Here is a 17,448-nt window from a genome sequence, read left to right on the forward strand (position 1 = left end):
TCTCACTTGTTCTCCCTTTCCTGGATCTGACGTTACCCTTGTGTAGAGCACCCCCTGAACCGTCATGAGCTGCCTCAGCGATGGCTTTGCCTTTTCCTCTGTGCCGACCTTCTAAGCTGGGTCCACGGCCATTGAAGATCCTAGGAATTATGTGTACAGCTTTGCATAGGGCAGAGGCCTGTGGTCCCAAATCTGGAAAGTATTGCTGGTCCCAGGTATCTTTGAAGACGAGAGGAAGTCGAGGTTCTTTCCGTGACACCAGAGAGTCGTTAGCAAATTCAGTCCAGCAGGAGAAGTGGCGAGTGTCTGTCCCTGAAGAGGATGTGCGTACACACTGATTGCCATTGGCCTTGACTGGTTTGGAAGCTTTGTGGTGGGCTGGGGGGCTAGACAGATATCCTTGGAGACTTCTGCACCCTGAGCTTTATGCTAGAGAGGGAGGGGGGTGGCATGGTCACGGGCCTCAGTTCACGCTTCTGCACTGGGATGCCCACCAGCAGCATGGGGTTCCCGGAGGGGTGGGAAATCCACACCCTGGTACCAGAACCGCGCGGGTCCTCGTGCACACCGCCATAAAGCGTGTTGCCGAGGGCACTGGGGCTCCAGTAGGGCTGTGCTGCAGCGGCTTCCTGCTCCTGTGACCGGGGTTTTGGCAGAGTCCTGCGGAGAAGCGTCTGGTGCTCGGCCCAGGGGAGCTGCCCCGGGGGAGCTGACTGGACGCAGCAGCTCACCTCCAGCTGCTGCAGGCTTCTCAACAGGAAAGCGCTGGGAGGAAGGACTGACAGCCCTAGTGACGGACGGAAGGTTCCGGCCACGGGGGCAGTTGGAAGTGTGTGGTGTGGGGACCTGGGGATGAGAGGGAGGCAGCAGGAGGGAGGGTCTCACCGTGCCCCCCAGTCGTATGTGCTGGGTAAGTTGAGGAGTCTGTTTCTCATTAAGTACAGGGGAGGCTTTCGTCACTTACAGGAAAACCACCCACTTATCTGAAATCTGACCTACTTCGGGTTGGAGCCAGACAGGGCTCCTGCATCCCACAGGGACACTGGGGCTGTAGTGGTCCACATCCGTGCATCCAGCCAGTCTTCGGGAAGGAGCAGCAACCCACCGCCACTTCCACGGTCCTCAGAGGCACTGGGGCCGGCGGCCGAGGTCACCCTCCTGGGGTGTCATAGGTGGTGAGGTAGGCTCCACAGGGCCCAAAGTCTGAGATCCCGAGGATCTTTGCTGCACCCAAGACGCTGCAGATGCAGCCCTGCCCTCCTGGCTTGCCACGCCCCTGGGACTTGAGTCCCACGTCCTCACTCGAGGGGCTTGCAGCATGATGGAGTTGGAGGGGCTCTGGGCACGGAGGGTCCCAGCATCTTCTGGAAGTGGATGGACTTGGGCCAGTTGTCTGTAAGCCTCTGGCCTCCCACTTCTGTGCTCTGCAATAGCTTACACCACTTTTTTTAAAGCCGCTTCTTAGTCCTACCAAAGGTAACAGTCTATTTGGTAGATGTAGTTTCCTGGGCGCCAAGAGAAATGCAGATTAGAAATGGACAGTCCTCATTTGGGAAGGCTTCCTGGAAATAGTAGCCTCAAGTTCCGATAAATAAACAGCAAAGGGAAGACAGAGCAGGACGGTGGGAAGAACGAGGAACAGGAATGATACTTGGCTAAAGCTGCTATGGCAGCACCGGCCGAGGGGCCGAGGGAGGAAGGGCAAAGGCTTCGGTCAGAATGGATCCAGGCCTCCCCGGGGGGCCCCGGGGGGGGCTGGCCTGTGCCCAAGGGTGCCGGAGTGCACGGTGCAGCCTGCTCCTAGCCTTGCTGGCCGCCTCTTCCTCTGCCCAGCTTTGTTTCAGATGGGGACAGATGTCCTACAACAGAGGTAGTTGGGGGCGGGGCCTCAGCGGCTCTGGGGCCCTAGTCCTCCCGCTGTGCGCGGTGCTCCAGGACAGAAGGGGTCACCCCCTGCCCCGGAGCCAGACTTCCAGGGCGCCTCCCTGAGCGTGTACTGGGTGAGCTGAGGGAGCACACAGGATGAAGGGGGCGGCTCAGGGGAAAAGTGCAGAGAGCCGACAGGTCGGCCGTGGTGGTGGAGGGGAGAGCTGTGCCCCCCGCGAGCCTTCTGTAGGTCCAGACTGGGCCGAGAAACTGTCCTCTCTCCGCTCTGAGTGCGCTGAGCCCCAGAAAGCCCTGTGTGGAGGGCAGGGGGAGGGCTGGAGGGACCGTGGCAGAAGGAGCCAGCTGGGAAATGCCCTTCCCCTGTGGCACCGCGGTCCCTGGCTGGGGAAGAGCTGCCTGCCGCACAAACTGCCCCAGTCCTTCTCCTGTAGGAGTTCCTCAGCTTCTCCATCCCGGCCGGGCCACAGCGCCCAGTCGCAGCACCCCGGCTCCGCACCCCCCGCAGCGCCCCCGCAGCGCCCAGTCGCAGCACCTCGGCTCAGCGGACCCCCGCAGCACCCCACCATAGCACCTCGGCTCAGCGGCCCCCCTCAGCTCCCCCCCGCAGCATGCCGGCTCAGCGGCCCCCCGCAGCGCCCCCCCTTGCAGCACCCCAGCTCAGCGGCCCCCTGCAGCGCCCCCCTGCAGCACCCCAGCTCAGCGGCCCCCTGCAGCGCCCCCCCCGCAGCACCCCAGCTCAGCGGCCCCCTGCAGCGCCCCCCTGCAGCACCCCCCACAGCGCCCCGCTGCAGCTCGGGAATGGAGCGGGTGGGATGATGCAGGGGTGCCAGTGGGTGAGGTGACCAGGGGAGACTTACTCCACCCGGGTCTTGGGTCCCGGGCCTACAGCTGGAGGCCCTGCGAGTACGGGGAGGGGGGTGGGGTGGGGGGTGAGGGGGTCTTATCCTTTGGCCTGGGAGGGACCCCTGGTACCCGGGGAGCACGGGATTGGGCTGACTGGATGCGGGCCTGACTCCCTCCAGCTCCCTGTCACCTCCCCTCTGCAGACCTGTTTCCTATTTGGTGGAACCCAAAGGAAAAGCAGCCGCAAAGGGCCCACGTGCCCTGGAGCCCCAGCAGTCCTGCTTCCCCGAGCCTCTCACTGACCGTGCAGCCGCCCCGGGTGCAAGCAGGGAGGTGCTCCGTGGGGGCCAGTGGCGCAGGGGAAGGGCACATGCCACTAGCCAGCACCACGCCACAACAGCACCCAGGCTTCTCGCTGGTGCCACTGCCCGATTCTCCCAGCACCCCTCGGGCAAGCCAACCCCTAGCCGGGTGGCGCTGCCAAGGCAGGGAGAACTTTGCTGCTCCCCTCTTTGCTCCTTCAGAAACACCAACGGGGGTCACTAGGCATTTCTGCCCCCTCCCTGCACCGGCCCGTTGTATGCCCAGGTATAAGGAAATTCCGTTTTCAGACCCTAACTTCCAGCTCTGACAGTAAGCCTCTTGTTCTGCCCCCTCCGCTCCCGCAGGAGCGCCCCCCCAAGCCTGCTCTGAGACAGCCTTCTGCTCCCCTGCCCTCCCCTCCCGTCCGACTCGCTCCCCGTCTCTCCTCTTGCTCAGGAGACCTGCAGACAGAAGGGAGTGGAACCCCGACCGTTGACTCAGCAGCCGAAGCTCTCCTTCAGCCGATGAACACGGGCTGGGCAGGCGGGGGGAGGCACTAATCCTGGGGGCTGGTGCCGCTGCCAGGCTGGGGGTGGCGTGGCCGCCGCCCGCAACACCTCCGTCTGGGGAGCGCTGCTTGAGGAGAGGGTCTGCGGGATTTCTGGGCCTCAGCAGGTTCTCGGCCCCCTTGGTGGGGGGGGGGCCCGACCGGACTGTCTTGACTAGGCTCTCGTGGGACAGAGAGTATAAGGACTGGCTGCGCCGACGGGAGCACAGGAGCACCCAGAGCCCCGAGCAGCTCCTCAGGGGCACACCGCGGCCCGGCCTCAGAGAGCCAGTCTGCGAGAAAAACAAGCCCCAAGGCAGGTTCCTCCAGGGGGTCGAAGCCCAGAGCTTTGCGCAGGGCGGGGGGGCAGGTCCTGAAGTGGGTCTGGGTAGAGAGGGGAAGAAGCCTCACAAGAGGGGCAGGGGAGGAATGGGGTCCGGACTGGGGCAAGGCCAAAGCCCAAGAGGCTGGGAAGACAGGTTCTCAGCCACTGCGGGAGGCCGCCCAGTCCTGCACCGGTAGGGGAGTTGGGGAAGGGGTGCAGGGCCTGCCCCTCAACCACTCTCCTCCCTGCCCCTCTTTCTTTCCTGGTGTCCCCCAGGTGATGCAGCCACCCCACTGCCCCTGGCCACCTGCCCAGCCCAGCCAAGAGAGACTTTGCGGTTCCTTGCCTTGCAGCCCCCCAGCCCCCAGATTCGTGACCCTTGCCCAGGTACCTCGGAACCCCCAGACCCGCTCCCTTCACTGCCGTGGCACTTCAACCCCTTGCCTTCCACGGTAGGAGAAAGAGAGAACGTGTGTGAGACAGACAGGAGGAGGCTGGAGTACTTGGATCCCTGTGGGGAGAGGTGGTTGGCGATGATTTATTAGCCAGACAAGAATCAACAAACAAGTTCTAACATCTGTTCTCACCAAACCCTTCCTCAGACAACAGCAGCACTGGACCAAGGCCCAGACCCAAAGGCTCAGAGGGCCAAGGAAATCAGGCTCTGAGAGGAGAAGCCAGGGCAGTGGGAGGCGGCAGCGCCAGCCTAACACTTCCTCAGAGGCCCTTGGATCACCGAGCCGCCGGATCCTCAGGGACAGAACCAGTGCGTGTGCCCCTAAAAGGGAGCTGAGTCCACCTTTGCTCCTCAAACTCCAGGCTTCTTTCGGGGGCGGGGGGCAGACCTGTCCAGGAAACAGGGCTAAGCTGGGATCTGGAGGAGGGAAACGGCACCCAGGCCTCCGTGCTGTGGAACTCTGGAAAGTAGCCAGATTGCCTGAGGAAATCTCTGACGTTTCCTGTGCAGAGGAGGATGCGGGGTAAGAGAGCGCCACAGCGGAACGATGAAGCCTGGGTTCTAGTCCTTGGCTTTGGCTGAGTCACTACCCCCTCTGGCTTTGTCTCCTTATCTGCACCGCTAGGGACTTGGCCTGGATCAGTAAGGGCAAAGGAGACACTGCTCCTTTTGCCTCCCTGCCCACAGCAGACATCACTAATCAATCATGGTGCTCTTTTCTGCTGAGTGTGGAGATGACCGAGCGTCCTTCCCAGGGCAGTGCTCCAGGCAGCCACGACCAATGGATGGCAGTTGGCATGCAAGATGACACCTTTGCACTATCTTCGCAACAGGTGATGGCCGAGGTCCTTGCTAGCTCTGATCGCCTACGGCTTGTTCCACACACATTTCCTGAGAAGGGCATCTGGTGTGCAAAAGTCTGCAGACCCGGTATCCTGGGCTGTCCTTCCCCAGTTCAGACTCACCCGGCTACTGAGGAGGCCCCAGGGGAAGCCACGCTTGTCCTCTGTCCTCTGTCCTCTGTCTAGAAAGCTTGTGGGGGAGGGTGTGCCCCCAGCTGGGCAGGGGCTGGTGGGGCACGGGAGGGCCTTGTCCAGGCACAGAGTTCTCAGAGTGCGGTTGCCGGCCACCTGGAATCTGCAGAGAGAAGGATGATCCGAGGTCACGTCCTCTACCCTCTGCCTCTCAGGCCTACCTGCAGCCTCAAGGGCTGTCCTCTGGTCTTAACGGATGTTGGCCTGCACAGAGGAGGTCTAAACCACTCTCATTCATTCAGCAACCATTTTCTGAGCACCTGCTCTGTGCCAGGCATTGTGCTGGGTGCTCTGGAGACAGATGAATACGTCCCAGCCCCTGCTCTCAGGCAGCTTGCACTCTGCTGGGGAAGAGGGGAGACAGGTGTCCCAGGTGATCAGTGATGCAGCAGGTGTGTATAAAGCACAGTGGATGGCCTCTGTGGTCGTGTTGGGAAGTGTGCAGGGAGAAGGGCAAGCTGGTCTTGAAGGATGACTAGAAGGTCACCGGGCAGCGGGAGGGTGTGCTCAGAGAGACGCGAACAGCTCTGGGAGGATGGAGCAGCTGAGGAGGTGGTCCTCTGCCTCCACCACTATGGACAGCCGCGTGGGCCAGGTAGCTGTTTTAGAAAGACCATTCTAGCCTCCTTGGGGCAGAGTGAATCAGAAGTGGAAAGACTGGTGGTTAGACCAGTTAAGAAACTCTTGGAAAATCCCGATGAGGGATGATGAGGCTGAAACTAGGGAAAGGGACCCAGCAGGAATCAGGGCCTATGAGGAGTCGGGGTGGGGCGGGGATGTCGAGGGAGCCCTGGGGCTTCTGGCTTGGATAGTCAGGTGGCTGGAGAGACATCAGTCTGGCTGGGAGATAGAGGAGGGGCAGTCTGGGGACAAGGGTGAGAGCGGGTTGCTGTGTGGAGTTCAGGAGGCCGTGGGGTGCTGGGGGCTGAGCGGCAGCCTGGAGGGCAGTGGGCATGGACAGGGGTGGGCTGCTGGCTCATCTCTAGCACCGCAGCAGGGGGTGGGGGTTGGGGGTACAGGCTCAGGGGCTGAGGCAGGCCTGGGGCATGGCAGGGAGGCGGGGCAGAGGCCCAGGGAGAGGGTGGGAGTGGCCGGGAGGTCCAGCGCAGCCCTGGACTGGGACACTGACTCACAAGATCAGAGGACAGGGGAGGTGGTGGGGGTGGACGTAGGAGGGGGGAGTGTTGGAGGAGCAGGTGTGCAGGTGCCCCCTCCCCTGAGCTCATCTGAGATGACACGAGGGACTTCAGGGCTCTTCTTCCTCAGGATGGCGGGCCTGTGAAGGCGGAGCGGAGGGAGCCAGAGCAGGAGAGGCCCAAGTTCCAACCACGAAGACAGGATGATGGTTGGAGCCAAGATGGTGGCACAGGACAGGGTACAGGTGGCCGGGACTGGGTGAGAGGGACACGGACAAAAATGCAGGCTCCCCGGGGGGAGGGGGGGGGGCGAGACCGAGGCCTGGGCCACCATTTCCTCTGAGAAGTGGAGGGGGTTGACCAAGGGGAGGCCGGTCCCGTGACTGCAGGGAGAGGACAGGAAGCCACTTCTGGGCCCGGGAAAGGGCCACCGGCGGACGGAGCCTCCGTCTTTCCCATGCGGCCTCAGACCTCTGACCCTCACCCTGACGCCCGGCATCCACTTTGAACACCTTCGCTGCGCTCCCCAATCTGTCTTTCAGGACCTCCTCCCAGCGGCCCGCCTCCTCCCTGCGCCCCTTTACCTGGCCTCCCGCGACGGGCCTGGACCTGCACTTGCGCAGGGCCAGGTGCCCGAGGCCGCAGGGCTGGCCCCCAGCGCCCGGCGGCACCTCCACCTCGGCGTAGACGTTGCTGGGGGCTTCCCCGGGGCTGCCCCGCCCCATGGCATAGAAGGCGATGGGTTCGTCAGGCTCCTGGTAGATGGGGTTGGAGGGCTTGGGGGGCGGGGCCGGGCGCGGCCTCGGGGCCGGGCTCGTGTAGACTTCGGGGGACAGCTGAGGCTTGACAGCCACGGGAGGCTTGGGCCTGGGCGGCTGGGGAGACGGGGTGAGAAGGCCAGGCCGGGGGAGGAGGGGGCGTCAGAGCGACCCAGGCCGGGCGGAGGCTGCAGGCCCCGGGGCCCCTCCCCTCCCGCAGGCCCCGCCCCAGCGCTGGACCCTCCCTTTGCCGCACCCCCTTCCCCTCCCTCAGCCCCTGCAGCCCAATACCTCCTTCTGTTCCCCGGGCCCCTCCTTCGGCGTGGGGGTCACGTTCTGCAACTTCTTGACGATGGGGCTATACTGAGGGTGTGGGTCCTTGTTTCCAGAGTCTGATATTTCAGTACTCAGGGAAAGTCCTGCAGGCTCAGGCGTCTGCTGGGCAAGAACGAGGCCTCAGGGATTTGGTGCAGTGGGATGGTGGGTGGGGGTGGCCAGGGGATCCAGGAGGACAAAGCAAGCTGGTGCTGGTGGAGGATGTGTGGGGGAGGGGCACAGAAATGTGGAGTGGGGGGTTCCCTGGGTGAGGAACAGGGGATGGAGATGGTAAGGGGACCAACGGGGGTGGTGGGGGGTGGGGGGGGGAAGTAGCTCTGGTCACAGGCTGTGTCTAGCATTGACCTTAATTCCACCCGGAACACAGGCCAGGCCAGTCTCCATTTGTGCCTGTGGTTGTAAAAATGCAACAAAGCTTGACGGGAAGGCGGCTCCTGCGGCCGGGGTCCCAGCGTACCGGGGTCCGGGCGTACCTGGCGGACGAGGGGCTCGGTGAGCGTCTCCCCGTAGGGGCTGAGCGGGCACGCAGTGTAGTGTCGCAGTAGGTCCTGCAGCCGCGCGTGGGCGCTGTGCTCGCCCAGCACCACGTGGCGCCCGTCCCGGAGCTGGGCCAGCAGGAAGTGGCGGCAGCGAGTCCGGCTCCTGGAGGGCGCCCGTCGGATCAGAGCCGCACGCCGTGCCAGGCCCTCCCTCCCAGCCGGCCCCTGTCCCTCCCGCGTCAGGAGCACCCAGCCTACCCCGCCGCTAGGCGGAAGCTCCGCCTCCGGGCTCCCGCCCCTCACCTGTAAGTTAGCACGAAGGTCACAGCGCTCTCGCTGAACCGCACCAAGTAGCATCCCTCAGGCTTGGGCTCCAGCAGCCTCTCGGCCTCCCTGTGGGCGATGGAGAAGACTCTTCCAGCCTCGGGCCTGTCCCCGGCTCTCCGGCGGACCCCAGCCCCCAGCCCAGCGGGTTCAGGTGTCGGAGGAGGGTGGGGATGGCAGAGAGGATGTGTGGGTCGGCTGTCCCGCGCAGGGACTGGAGAGCACAGGGGCCAGGGGTCCCACCCAGGAGAGCTCCCAGCCCTGCATCCTCCTGCGGCCTCCTCCTGGAGGGCAGCCTGATGGGGGTGCCCTGGGGTGGTAATTGACTACAGGCTGGAGAAGAGGAAAGCAAAGCCGAGAAATGTGGCGGGAGGGACGGCCTAGCAGGGAGACAAGGAAGGCTGGTAGACCGGAGAAACCATGAGGACTAGAGGCCAAGACACAGGAATGGAAGCAGAGGCCCCAGAGCGAGCGGGCTGTAGCCTCTGCCGTGACCTCCCCCAGGACAGATGCCTCAGAGATTGGCCTGGGAGCCTCCAGGACTCAGGGCTGGACTTGCAGCCTCCACGCACTGCTGCTGGGCCCGGGACCCAGGACTTGCCCAGCTCCTCTCTGGGCCCCTTTCTGCCGCTGTGACTCACCTCCGGCTGATGAAGCCATGGAACCAGGCAGGGGCTGCCCCGTGCTGCAGGAGCCAGTGGGCCTGGGTCTTCTGGAACCAAGCCCGGGTCTCGGCCTGCAGGGACTGGCCTCCTTCCTCAAGCCCCTCCTGGGCCTTCCCAGCATCCTCTGGGCTGGAGGCAGCCCCTGGGGGTTGGGGAGATGCCTGGAACAGGGGAAAAGTTCAAGGAGGAGGAAATAACCATGATTCATGGGCTTCCTCCTGGTGCCATCCCGCCACCGCCTCCTCAGCCTCACCCCTGCTCCCCACCCCAGTTGCCCATTTTAGGCCATAACTGCCCAGAAAGTGCCTCTCAGGGTCCAGCTTAAATCCCCTTCTTCAGCTCCACCTGCTTTGGTTTCCAGGGGATTTCTGTCCACTTCGCTCTGGGCCTTTTAACCCAGGAGCAGTGAGCTCTTAACCTGAGCTTCAATGAGTGTGAGGCCTTCCAGAAAGACAGGAAATCATTCCCTGGCCTGCAGGACGAGGGACATGATGCTGCCTGTCACCCCAGAGGACAGAACGAGGGAGCACTCAGCCTCCCGTAGGAGGGGCTGGGCTGGATCCTAGGGAGGACTTCCTAATGGACCGCGGGGTGAGAGGGACTGAGGCCTGGATGCACTGGGCAGGTGGAGGCCACGGACGGAGATGCAGATGCCTGCTTCTGGGACTCGGTACCCTGTACCCTGGTCACCCGCGGACTCAGCCCCAGCGTCCCCGGACAGTGAGGGGACACTATAGTGAAGGAAGGAGATATTCCCCATCTCCTTTCCCTCTCTCCGTCCATGCCCTAGCCCTGTTGGCAGCCCCAGATGATTCCTGCTCCCCACCCCACCCCGTTGGCCTTGGTCCATCTGCAAGTCCTCACCGCTGGGGGGATGGGAGCTGAGGAGGACGATGTGCCAGCCGAGTTCCCACCTGCCGCAGCGTGGACAGCTTCGACCCTGGGGCTGGGCTGGGCCTCCGCAGCCTTCAGGGCCTGGAGTCTGGGCCCCTGAAGCAGGCCCACATCCTGGTAGGTCCTGCAGGGCAGTTCCACGGGCTGGAAGGTGCTGAAGGTAGGCGCAGGGGCTCGGCCGCTTCCTGTTAGCACAAAGAGGACAGCTGGGCTTTCTCGGGGAGGGACTGCCCCTCCTCCAGGCTCCCAGGGGCCCCGCGTGCCTCTGACCAGACACCTGGAGGACAGGGACAGTCACAAGAGGAGAATGCAGGTGGTGGGACCCCAGGGTGTCTCTCACAGGGGGGGGAGCAAAGAGCCGAGGAGGCCCTGGGTGGCCGGGGAGGCAGGGTGTGGGGGAGCAGAGAGTCCCACAGTGAGGGGTGCAGGGTGTGGGGGGGGCGAGACGTCTCTTTATGGCCAAGATCCTCCGCCTCCCGGGCCTCATTCTCCTGCTCCCTCCCCTCTAAGAAGCACTCCGCAGGCCCAGCCGCCTATGTCCCGCCTATGTCCCCGGGGCTGAGTGGACTGGCGCCCCGGAGAAGGAGAAGGAGCTGTGGGCACCCCGCCAGTCGGCCATGCCAGCCCTGGTTCGGGGTGGGGCCCTTCACCCTTGAAGTGGGACAGCAGGGGTCATGGGGGTCTGGATGTCCCTCCACCCACAGTCTCCAACCTCACTACTTACCTTGGGGGCATATCTGGGCCAGGGGGAGCTCCATGGGCCGGCCTGAGGACAGAGCCCCGGAGCAGGGTGTGTGTAAAGGTGTGTGTATGTGCTCTGAAAAGATGTGCACACTCAGCAACTCATCTCTCTCCCCCCGGCCCCCGAGGGCAGGAAGTGTCGCCTTCCCCGCAGCCCTAGCCCTGGCAGAGGACCCACGTCATGGAAAGCCGTAAGACACTTGTCCCTCCCCCGGAAGCCAGGCAGCTGAAGGTGATGGTGGTGTGGTGGCGGGTATTTGTGTCATTCTGTGTCTGGGTTTTGGGCAGTCCTGACTGCCCTCTCACCTCCATCCCTCCTGTTTCTCCCTCCACTCCCTCACTCCAGACCGGGACTCCCTTTTCTCTCTCTGCCTCCCTCCCTGTCTCTCCCTCAGCTTCGGTCCAGAGCGGTAGCAATGGGGATGTCAAACTCAAAAGGATAAGCCCTAGTATGGTGCCTGGGCTTCAGGCTCCTGGGAGATTCCTACGCAGGATTATGCTCTTAGGACACATGAGGAGTGAAGGGGGCAGAGCTGCAACAGGAAGGATGTGGGGCAGACCTCTGGAAGGACTTTCTGAGGTCATACAAATCTGTGAGATAAGGGGGTGGGACTTCAAGGGGGACTGGCTTCACCTTCCAGCAGATAATGAAGCTGGGTTAGGGCAAAACCCAGCAATCCTGGGGGAGGGAGGGACCGTCCTGGGGGAAGCGGGTGGTGATCAGAAGCAACGTTATTAGCAGTTATTGGAACATAGACGCTGACTTCTTAAAGTCACAGTGTGCTGACACCTCCTGCCACACCAGAGACCAATCCCATTGCTCTCATTCGATGCTCGCCAATAAAGGACAAGGAACCATTACCCCCATTTCCCAGAAGGGTACACTGAAGCTCAGAGAAGTTAAGTGCTGTGGCCAGGTGTTTCAGTGTCTCAGAAGTTGGGATTAGAAACTAGATCTTCCTTTAGTAATTTCACTGTGATTTAAGCCAACAATCCAGAACTAAGTGCCAGGCACTGTTCCTGGTGCCAAGAACCCAGAGAGGAAAAGGATCTTGCCTCAAGGTGCCAGGGGTGGGGAGCCGGGCCTGCCAACAGATCCTCCTTGTGAGGACACAGTGGTGCGGCCGACGCTGCGGGAGCCGGGCTGGCCTGGCGTGCACGTGTGCATGGGGCGTTGGGATGTCAGAGGAGACTGAGTGGAGTCGTGGAGGGCGAGCAGGGTGGAAGGAGGCGGGCAAAGGCATTTCTAGAAGAGGCACCAGCGTGGCAAATGTGTGTAAGAAGGAACGGGCGTGGCGTGTGGGCAGCTGTAGAGGAATGCGGGGCTGGGGCCGGCTGGCTTAGGGGCTGCAGTAGTGGTCCCCGCAGCTCGGTTATCTGCTGCCCTGGGCCTAGGAAGGAGTCTGGACACCTGGCTTGCAGCCCGAAGAGCCACCTGCCCACCAGCCCCGGGCAGGGGAGCGCTTTCCCCACCGTCACCACCCACATGCCAGGACCTTAACCTCCCCGCAGCTCCCTCTTCCGGCAACACTGTCGCCTTAACCTGGTGCCAGCCCCCAGGGGCTGGCGACAAGACTGAGAGGTGCCCTCGACATCCTCCCCAAACGCCTCGCTGTACTGTGACGACCCGTTGGATGCCGGGCCTCTGCTCTGTGCTGCGTGGCTGGTTCTGCTCAGCACAGCTGGGTTCTGGAAACCCTGCCCGTCACTTTGATGCGCTTTGTGATGATTGCAACAGAAGCAGTTTTCACCTTTCAAATGGAATCACTCCCACGCTCTTTGTCTGGAGGCCTGGGCCCGGCCCACAGCCCTGGCAGCTGGAGGGATCTCTTGTGTGGGCCTCGACCTCTGTCGGATGGAGGTTGCTGGGAGAACCTTAGTCTCTCTGAGGCTGTGACTGTCCCCTCTGCCCTCGTGCTGGGCTTCAGCCTGGGCAATCGCTCCATCCCTCTAAGCTTCAGGTGCCCCATCTGGAAAATGGGGCAAGAACACCTCTCTGGAGGGGTGGCTGTGGATTCCAGCACTAGGTGGGTGCCGAGCCAGCAGAGGGTCTGTCTGACGCAGAGGAGGGCTCAGGTGCGGGTCCCTTCTTTGCTGCCGGCTCCCGGCTCTGTGAGGGGCACCGTTAACCACTGTTTCCTCGTGGCTGGGGCGAGGTCCACACTGCAGGTCTCCCCTCTGCCTGGGCTTGTGGAGGTCGGGGTCTGGGGGCCTCTCAGCCCTGCACACTGCTGGGCAGGGATCAGGTGCGTGCTAGATGGTTTGTGTGCCCCCCGCCCCCCCATCCCAGGACTCTTTCCCTGAGGCCCCCATGTATTACCCTGAGCTGCCATAATGAAATACCACAGACCGGCGGTGCGGGGGTATCAACAACAGAAATTTGTTTTCTCACTGTTCTGGAGTCTGGAATTCCAAGGTCAAGGTGCCAGCAGGGTTGGTTTCTGGTGAGAACTCTCATCTTGGTTTGCAGATGGCTGCCTTCTTACCGTGTCATCTCATGGCCCTTCGTCTGCGCTCGTGCAGGGCGGGCTGGGGGCTAGCCCAGGTGTCCCTTCCTCTTCTTACAAGGACTCCTGTCCTAGCCAATCAGGACCCCACCCTTATGACCCCATTTAACCTTAATTACCTTTTTTTTTTTTTAATTTTATTTGTCAGAGTGAGAGAGAGAGCACAAGCAGGGGGAACGGCAGACGGAGAAGCAGGCTTCCCACAGAGCAAGGGCCTCGATTCAAGACTCGGTCCCAGGACCCTGGGATCATGACCTGATAGAAGGCAGATGCTCAACCGACTGAGCCACCCAAGTGGCTTAATTACTTCTTTAAAGGCCCTATCTCTCCATACAGTAACATTGGGGGTTAGGGCTTTAATGAATGAATTTTGAGGGGACATGGTACAGTCCACACACCAAATTTCAAAGCCCGTCCTCTCCCCTCAAGGAGCTTGCGTCCTAAGGTAGGCAGGACCACAGAAGAGACTTGGCAATTCAAAGCAGTCATGCCCAGAGCCATGTGCATCCTCCAGGACCTCCGGGGAGAGAGCTGTCTTCTGACGGGGGTGACGGGGTGGAGGCTAAGCAGAGTGCAGTTTTAGGGGGCATCCAGGTTGGGCCGTGATGAGAAATCATGGGTGAATGTCCATACTACCCAAAGCAATCTATAGATTCAATGTAGTCCCTATCAAAATTCCAATGACACTTTTCACAGAAATAGAACAGACAATTCTAAAATGTGTATGTAATCCGGGCGCCTGGGTGGCTCAGATGGTTAAGCGTCTGCCTTCGGCTCAGGTCATGGTCCCAGGGTCCTGGGATCGAGTCCCACATCGGGCTCCCTGCTCCTTGGGAGCCTGCTTCTCCCTCTGCTTCTCTCTCTCTCTCTCTCTCTCCTCCTCTGTCTCTCATGAATAAATAAATAAAATCTTAAAAAAAAAATGTGTATGTAATCCCAAAGATTCAGAATAGCCAACACGATCTTGAGAAAGAACAAAGCTGCAGGCATCAGGCTTCCTGATTTCCAAACTATATCACAAAACTATAGGAATCAAAGCAGAACGGCATTGGTATGAACCAGACACACAGATCAATGGGACAAAAGAGAGAGCCCGGAAATAACCCAGGCACTACGGTCAATCAATTTATGACCAAGGAGCCAAGAATACACATGGAGAAAGGGTGGTCTCATCAATAGACGATGTTGGAAAAACTGGACAGCCACATACAAAAGAATGAGACCGGACCCCGATCTCATACCACAAACAAAAATTAACCCAGGACGGATTAAAGAGGGACGGCTGGGTGGCTCAGTCGGTTAAGTGTCTGACTTTGGCTCAGGTCATGATCTTGGGGTCCTGGGATGGAGCCCCGTGTCAGGCTCTCTGCTTAGCGAGGAGTCTGCTTCTCCCTCTCCCTCTGCAGCTCCCCCTGCTTGTGCTCTCTCTCTCTCTCTCTCAAATAAATAAATGAAGTCTTTTAAAAAAATGGATTAAAGACCTGAGATTAAAAGCATAGGACATCAGTCTTGGTGATGACTTTATGGGTTTCACACCCAAAACAGAGGCAACAACAGCGAAAGCGAACAAGCAGGACCCCATCACACCAACAAGCTTCTGTAGAGCAGGAAACCACCAACAAAATGAAAAGGTAACCTACTGAATGGGAGAAAATATTTGCAAATCGTATCTCCGGTAAGGGATTAAGATCCCAAATATATAAAGAACTCATAAAACTCCATAGCAAAAAGCCAAACACTGTGATTTGAAAATGGGCAGAGGATCTGGATGGACATTTTCCCAAAGAAGACAAACAGTTGGCCAGCAGGCACCTGGAGGGGCTCTGCCTCACTAAGCACCAGAGAAATGCAAATCAAAACCGCTGGTCGCACATGCAAGGAGGAGGAGGCTGGCTCTGCGGATGTCCAGCGTCAGGCCTCCTGCTCCGCAGTGGACTTGGGCAGTGGACTTCCCACTTGACAGATGAGTTCACCTGAGGCTCAAAGTAAGCTATCAGTGACTTGCCGGAGCAGACTTAGTACGTTTAGATAACATTCAGTTCGGGTCTGGCTCCAGAGGCCGTGTTCCCTCTCTGCCTCTCTGCCCTTAGCTGCTTTGTCCTGAAATCATCCAGCGGCTGATTGAAAATCTATTGAAAACCTGTTCCGCGCTGGAGCGCCTGAGAGTTTTAAGGGCTACAGATATAAGCAAGACCCGAGGGTGGGGGAGATACACAGGTAAAACAACCCAGGTAATTCGGAATGATAGGAATTAACTAGAAGCCGGGGTGGGTGGGGAGTGGGCCACTCTGCCTGGAGCCAGGTTGCACGGGGCCAGGAAGGCCTTCAGAGAGGAGGTGGTTGCTGAGAGAGCGGGGTTTAGGGGGGAACAGGTGATCCTCCGGATAAAGGAGCAGGGGTGGGTGGAAGAGGGTGGAGGGGCGAAGTAGGTGAGGATGCGGGGCTCAGAGCCGCCGTGTCCTCTGGGCATGCATGAGCAGGGAGGGCAGGGAGCCTGGGAGACAAAGCCGAGGGGTGCCTGCTGAGGCGCTTTGTCTTTGGCTCCCGGGCACTGGGGAGCCGTGGGGGGCTTCCAGCCGGGAAGTGGTGAGTGGGACTAGGTCCTTGCTCGCCCCGTGGCAGCTGTCCTGGGGCGCTTGCTTGGCACCTTGAGCTCCGCAAGGACAGGCCGTGGCTTTTGCCCGTCGCTGGGACTGCTTCACCCAGGACAGGCCCGACTCTCCATGGGTGTGAATTCAGCATGTCACTGTGTGCTCAAAGGTGGTTTGGGGCCCGACCACCTTCCTGCCTGTAAGGGCTTCCTCGCCACCCTCCCCGGGGTCCCCAGCACCGTGCGGGGCACCCGGTCAGTCGGCAGCGGGTCGTGGCGGGGAAACGCCAGGATGGCTCGGACTTTGAATCCCAGCTCCGCCATTTATTCGTTGTAGGACTTCGGGCCAATTATTTCACTTCCCTGGGCCTCAGTGTCCTGATCTGCCAAATGTCAGCCCTAGTAGGACGTGAGACACATTGTTCCCTGTGTGAGAGCGGGGGCCGCGTACGGACGTGCAGCAGGTGCTCGGTGCATTTTGGGAACGATAATTACAGTGGACGATAACCCCCACGGGTGCTGGTCACTCACCTCTGGTCTCCCAGCCCCCACCCTGCCTTGTTTACACCGTGCACGGCAGGCAGTCGGGGCTTCGGGGCTTCGGGGCTTCGACTGCAAACCGCATTTCACAGACTCCTGAGCTAGCTGGTCTGTGTTAGTTTCTGCCCATAGGGAGGTCTGCTGCGGGGGTGGGGGTGGGGGTGTGTGGGGGAAGGGCTTCTTCCTGTTTGCTTCCTTTTCATGTTGCTCCAGCTCCAGCTGGGCAGCACTGACTCCTCCCCACCTGAGTTTCTAGACACTGACAAGACCCACCTCGCTCGTTCTCACAACCTAGAGGGGGGAGCTTCTTCCTGCTGTATCAGGGTTACTCAATGTGTTCCCTTTTGCCTTCCGGCCTCTCATACCAGTGAGGTCAACCCCTTAACTTCAGCGCTGCTTGTGGAAATACACAGCATGGTTTCTGTTCTCCTGCGGCCACTCCTGACACCAGCCGCGGTTGGGTGTCAGCAGGTGCCAAGACCAGAAAGGGCATGAGGAAGAACCTCAGCCCACAGGTGGGGGCAGGGGATGGGTCACACGCGGAGGCAAGTCTCAGGGGGGTCTCAGGAGATGGGTGGCACGTGGCAAGAAGGGAAGAGTCTAGACCGATCAAAAGGTGGATTTTGTACTGGGCTCGGAGGGTCACGGTGCTGGATAGGTGGGTTGCAGCGAGAAGTGGAAGGCTTCCATGCTAGGGAAGATGCAATGTAGATAAAGATAGAGACCACAGGGCGGAGAGGAGAGTTGTTCTCAGCCCCTGGCAAGATGGGGCTGGAGGAGGCGAGACCTCTAGGACCTGGCTGTGTGATGTCGGGCAGGTCATTTGGCCTCTCAGATCATTGATGCTATCAATGCCATCATCTGAATGCTTCCATCTCTGAAGCAGGTTTTTTAAAACACACAAGTTCTCTCTCTCTTTTGGAAATAGAAAGTTCTTTGCCAGCATGAGGACTTATTGGTATTTGATGCTATTCTGAGTAAGTGGTGAAGGATTTCAATACCCCCCGCCGCGGGTATTTCCAGGCTGGGAAAGAGAGGAGGGTGGGAGCCCAGTGGGGAAGAAGGTGCGGGCGGCCCCAAGG

The 17,448-nt window shown here is 60.5% G+C and overlaps 1 protein-coding gene across 1 annotated transcript; it reads right to left on the reverse strand.

Annotated features, from left to right (window-relative positions):
- Nucleotides 1-4,405: 4,405 nt before the first annotated feature.
- On the reverse strand, nucleotides 4,406-10,849 carry SH2D2A (SH2 domain containing 2A). Its single transcript, XM_028090276.2, has 9 exons — nucleotides 10,713-10,849; nucleotides 9,959-10,173; nucleotides 9,071-9,255; nucleotides 8,409-8,498; nucleotides 8,100-8,268; nucleotides 7,582-7,725; nucleotides 7,117-7,407; nucleotides 5,328-5,499; nucleotides 4,406-4,864 (listed from the first exon to the last, which is right to left on the reverse strand). Exons 1-8 carry the CDS (start codon nucleotides 10,744-10,746, stop codon nucleotides 5,332-5,334), a joined length of 1,296 nt encoding a protein of 431 aa, XP_027946077.2. The 5' UTR covers nucleotides 10,747-10,849; the 3' UTR covers nucleotides 4,406-4,864; nucleotides 5,328-5,331.
- Nucleotides 10,850-17,448: the final 6,599 nt, after the last annotated feature.

The sequence above is a fragment of the Eumetopias jubatus genome, unplaced genomic scaffold (genome assembly GCF_037043125.1).
Source record: "Eumetopias jubatus isolate StellerSeaLion01/CBP00866 unplaced genomic scaffold, mEumJub1_p1.0 scaffold_12, whole genome shotgun sequence".
NCBI lineage: Eukaryota > Metazoa > Chordata > Mammalia > Carnivora > Otariidae > Eumetopias > Eumetopias jubatus.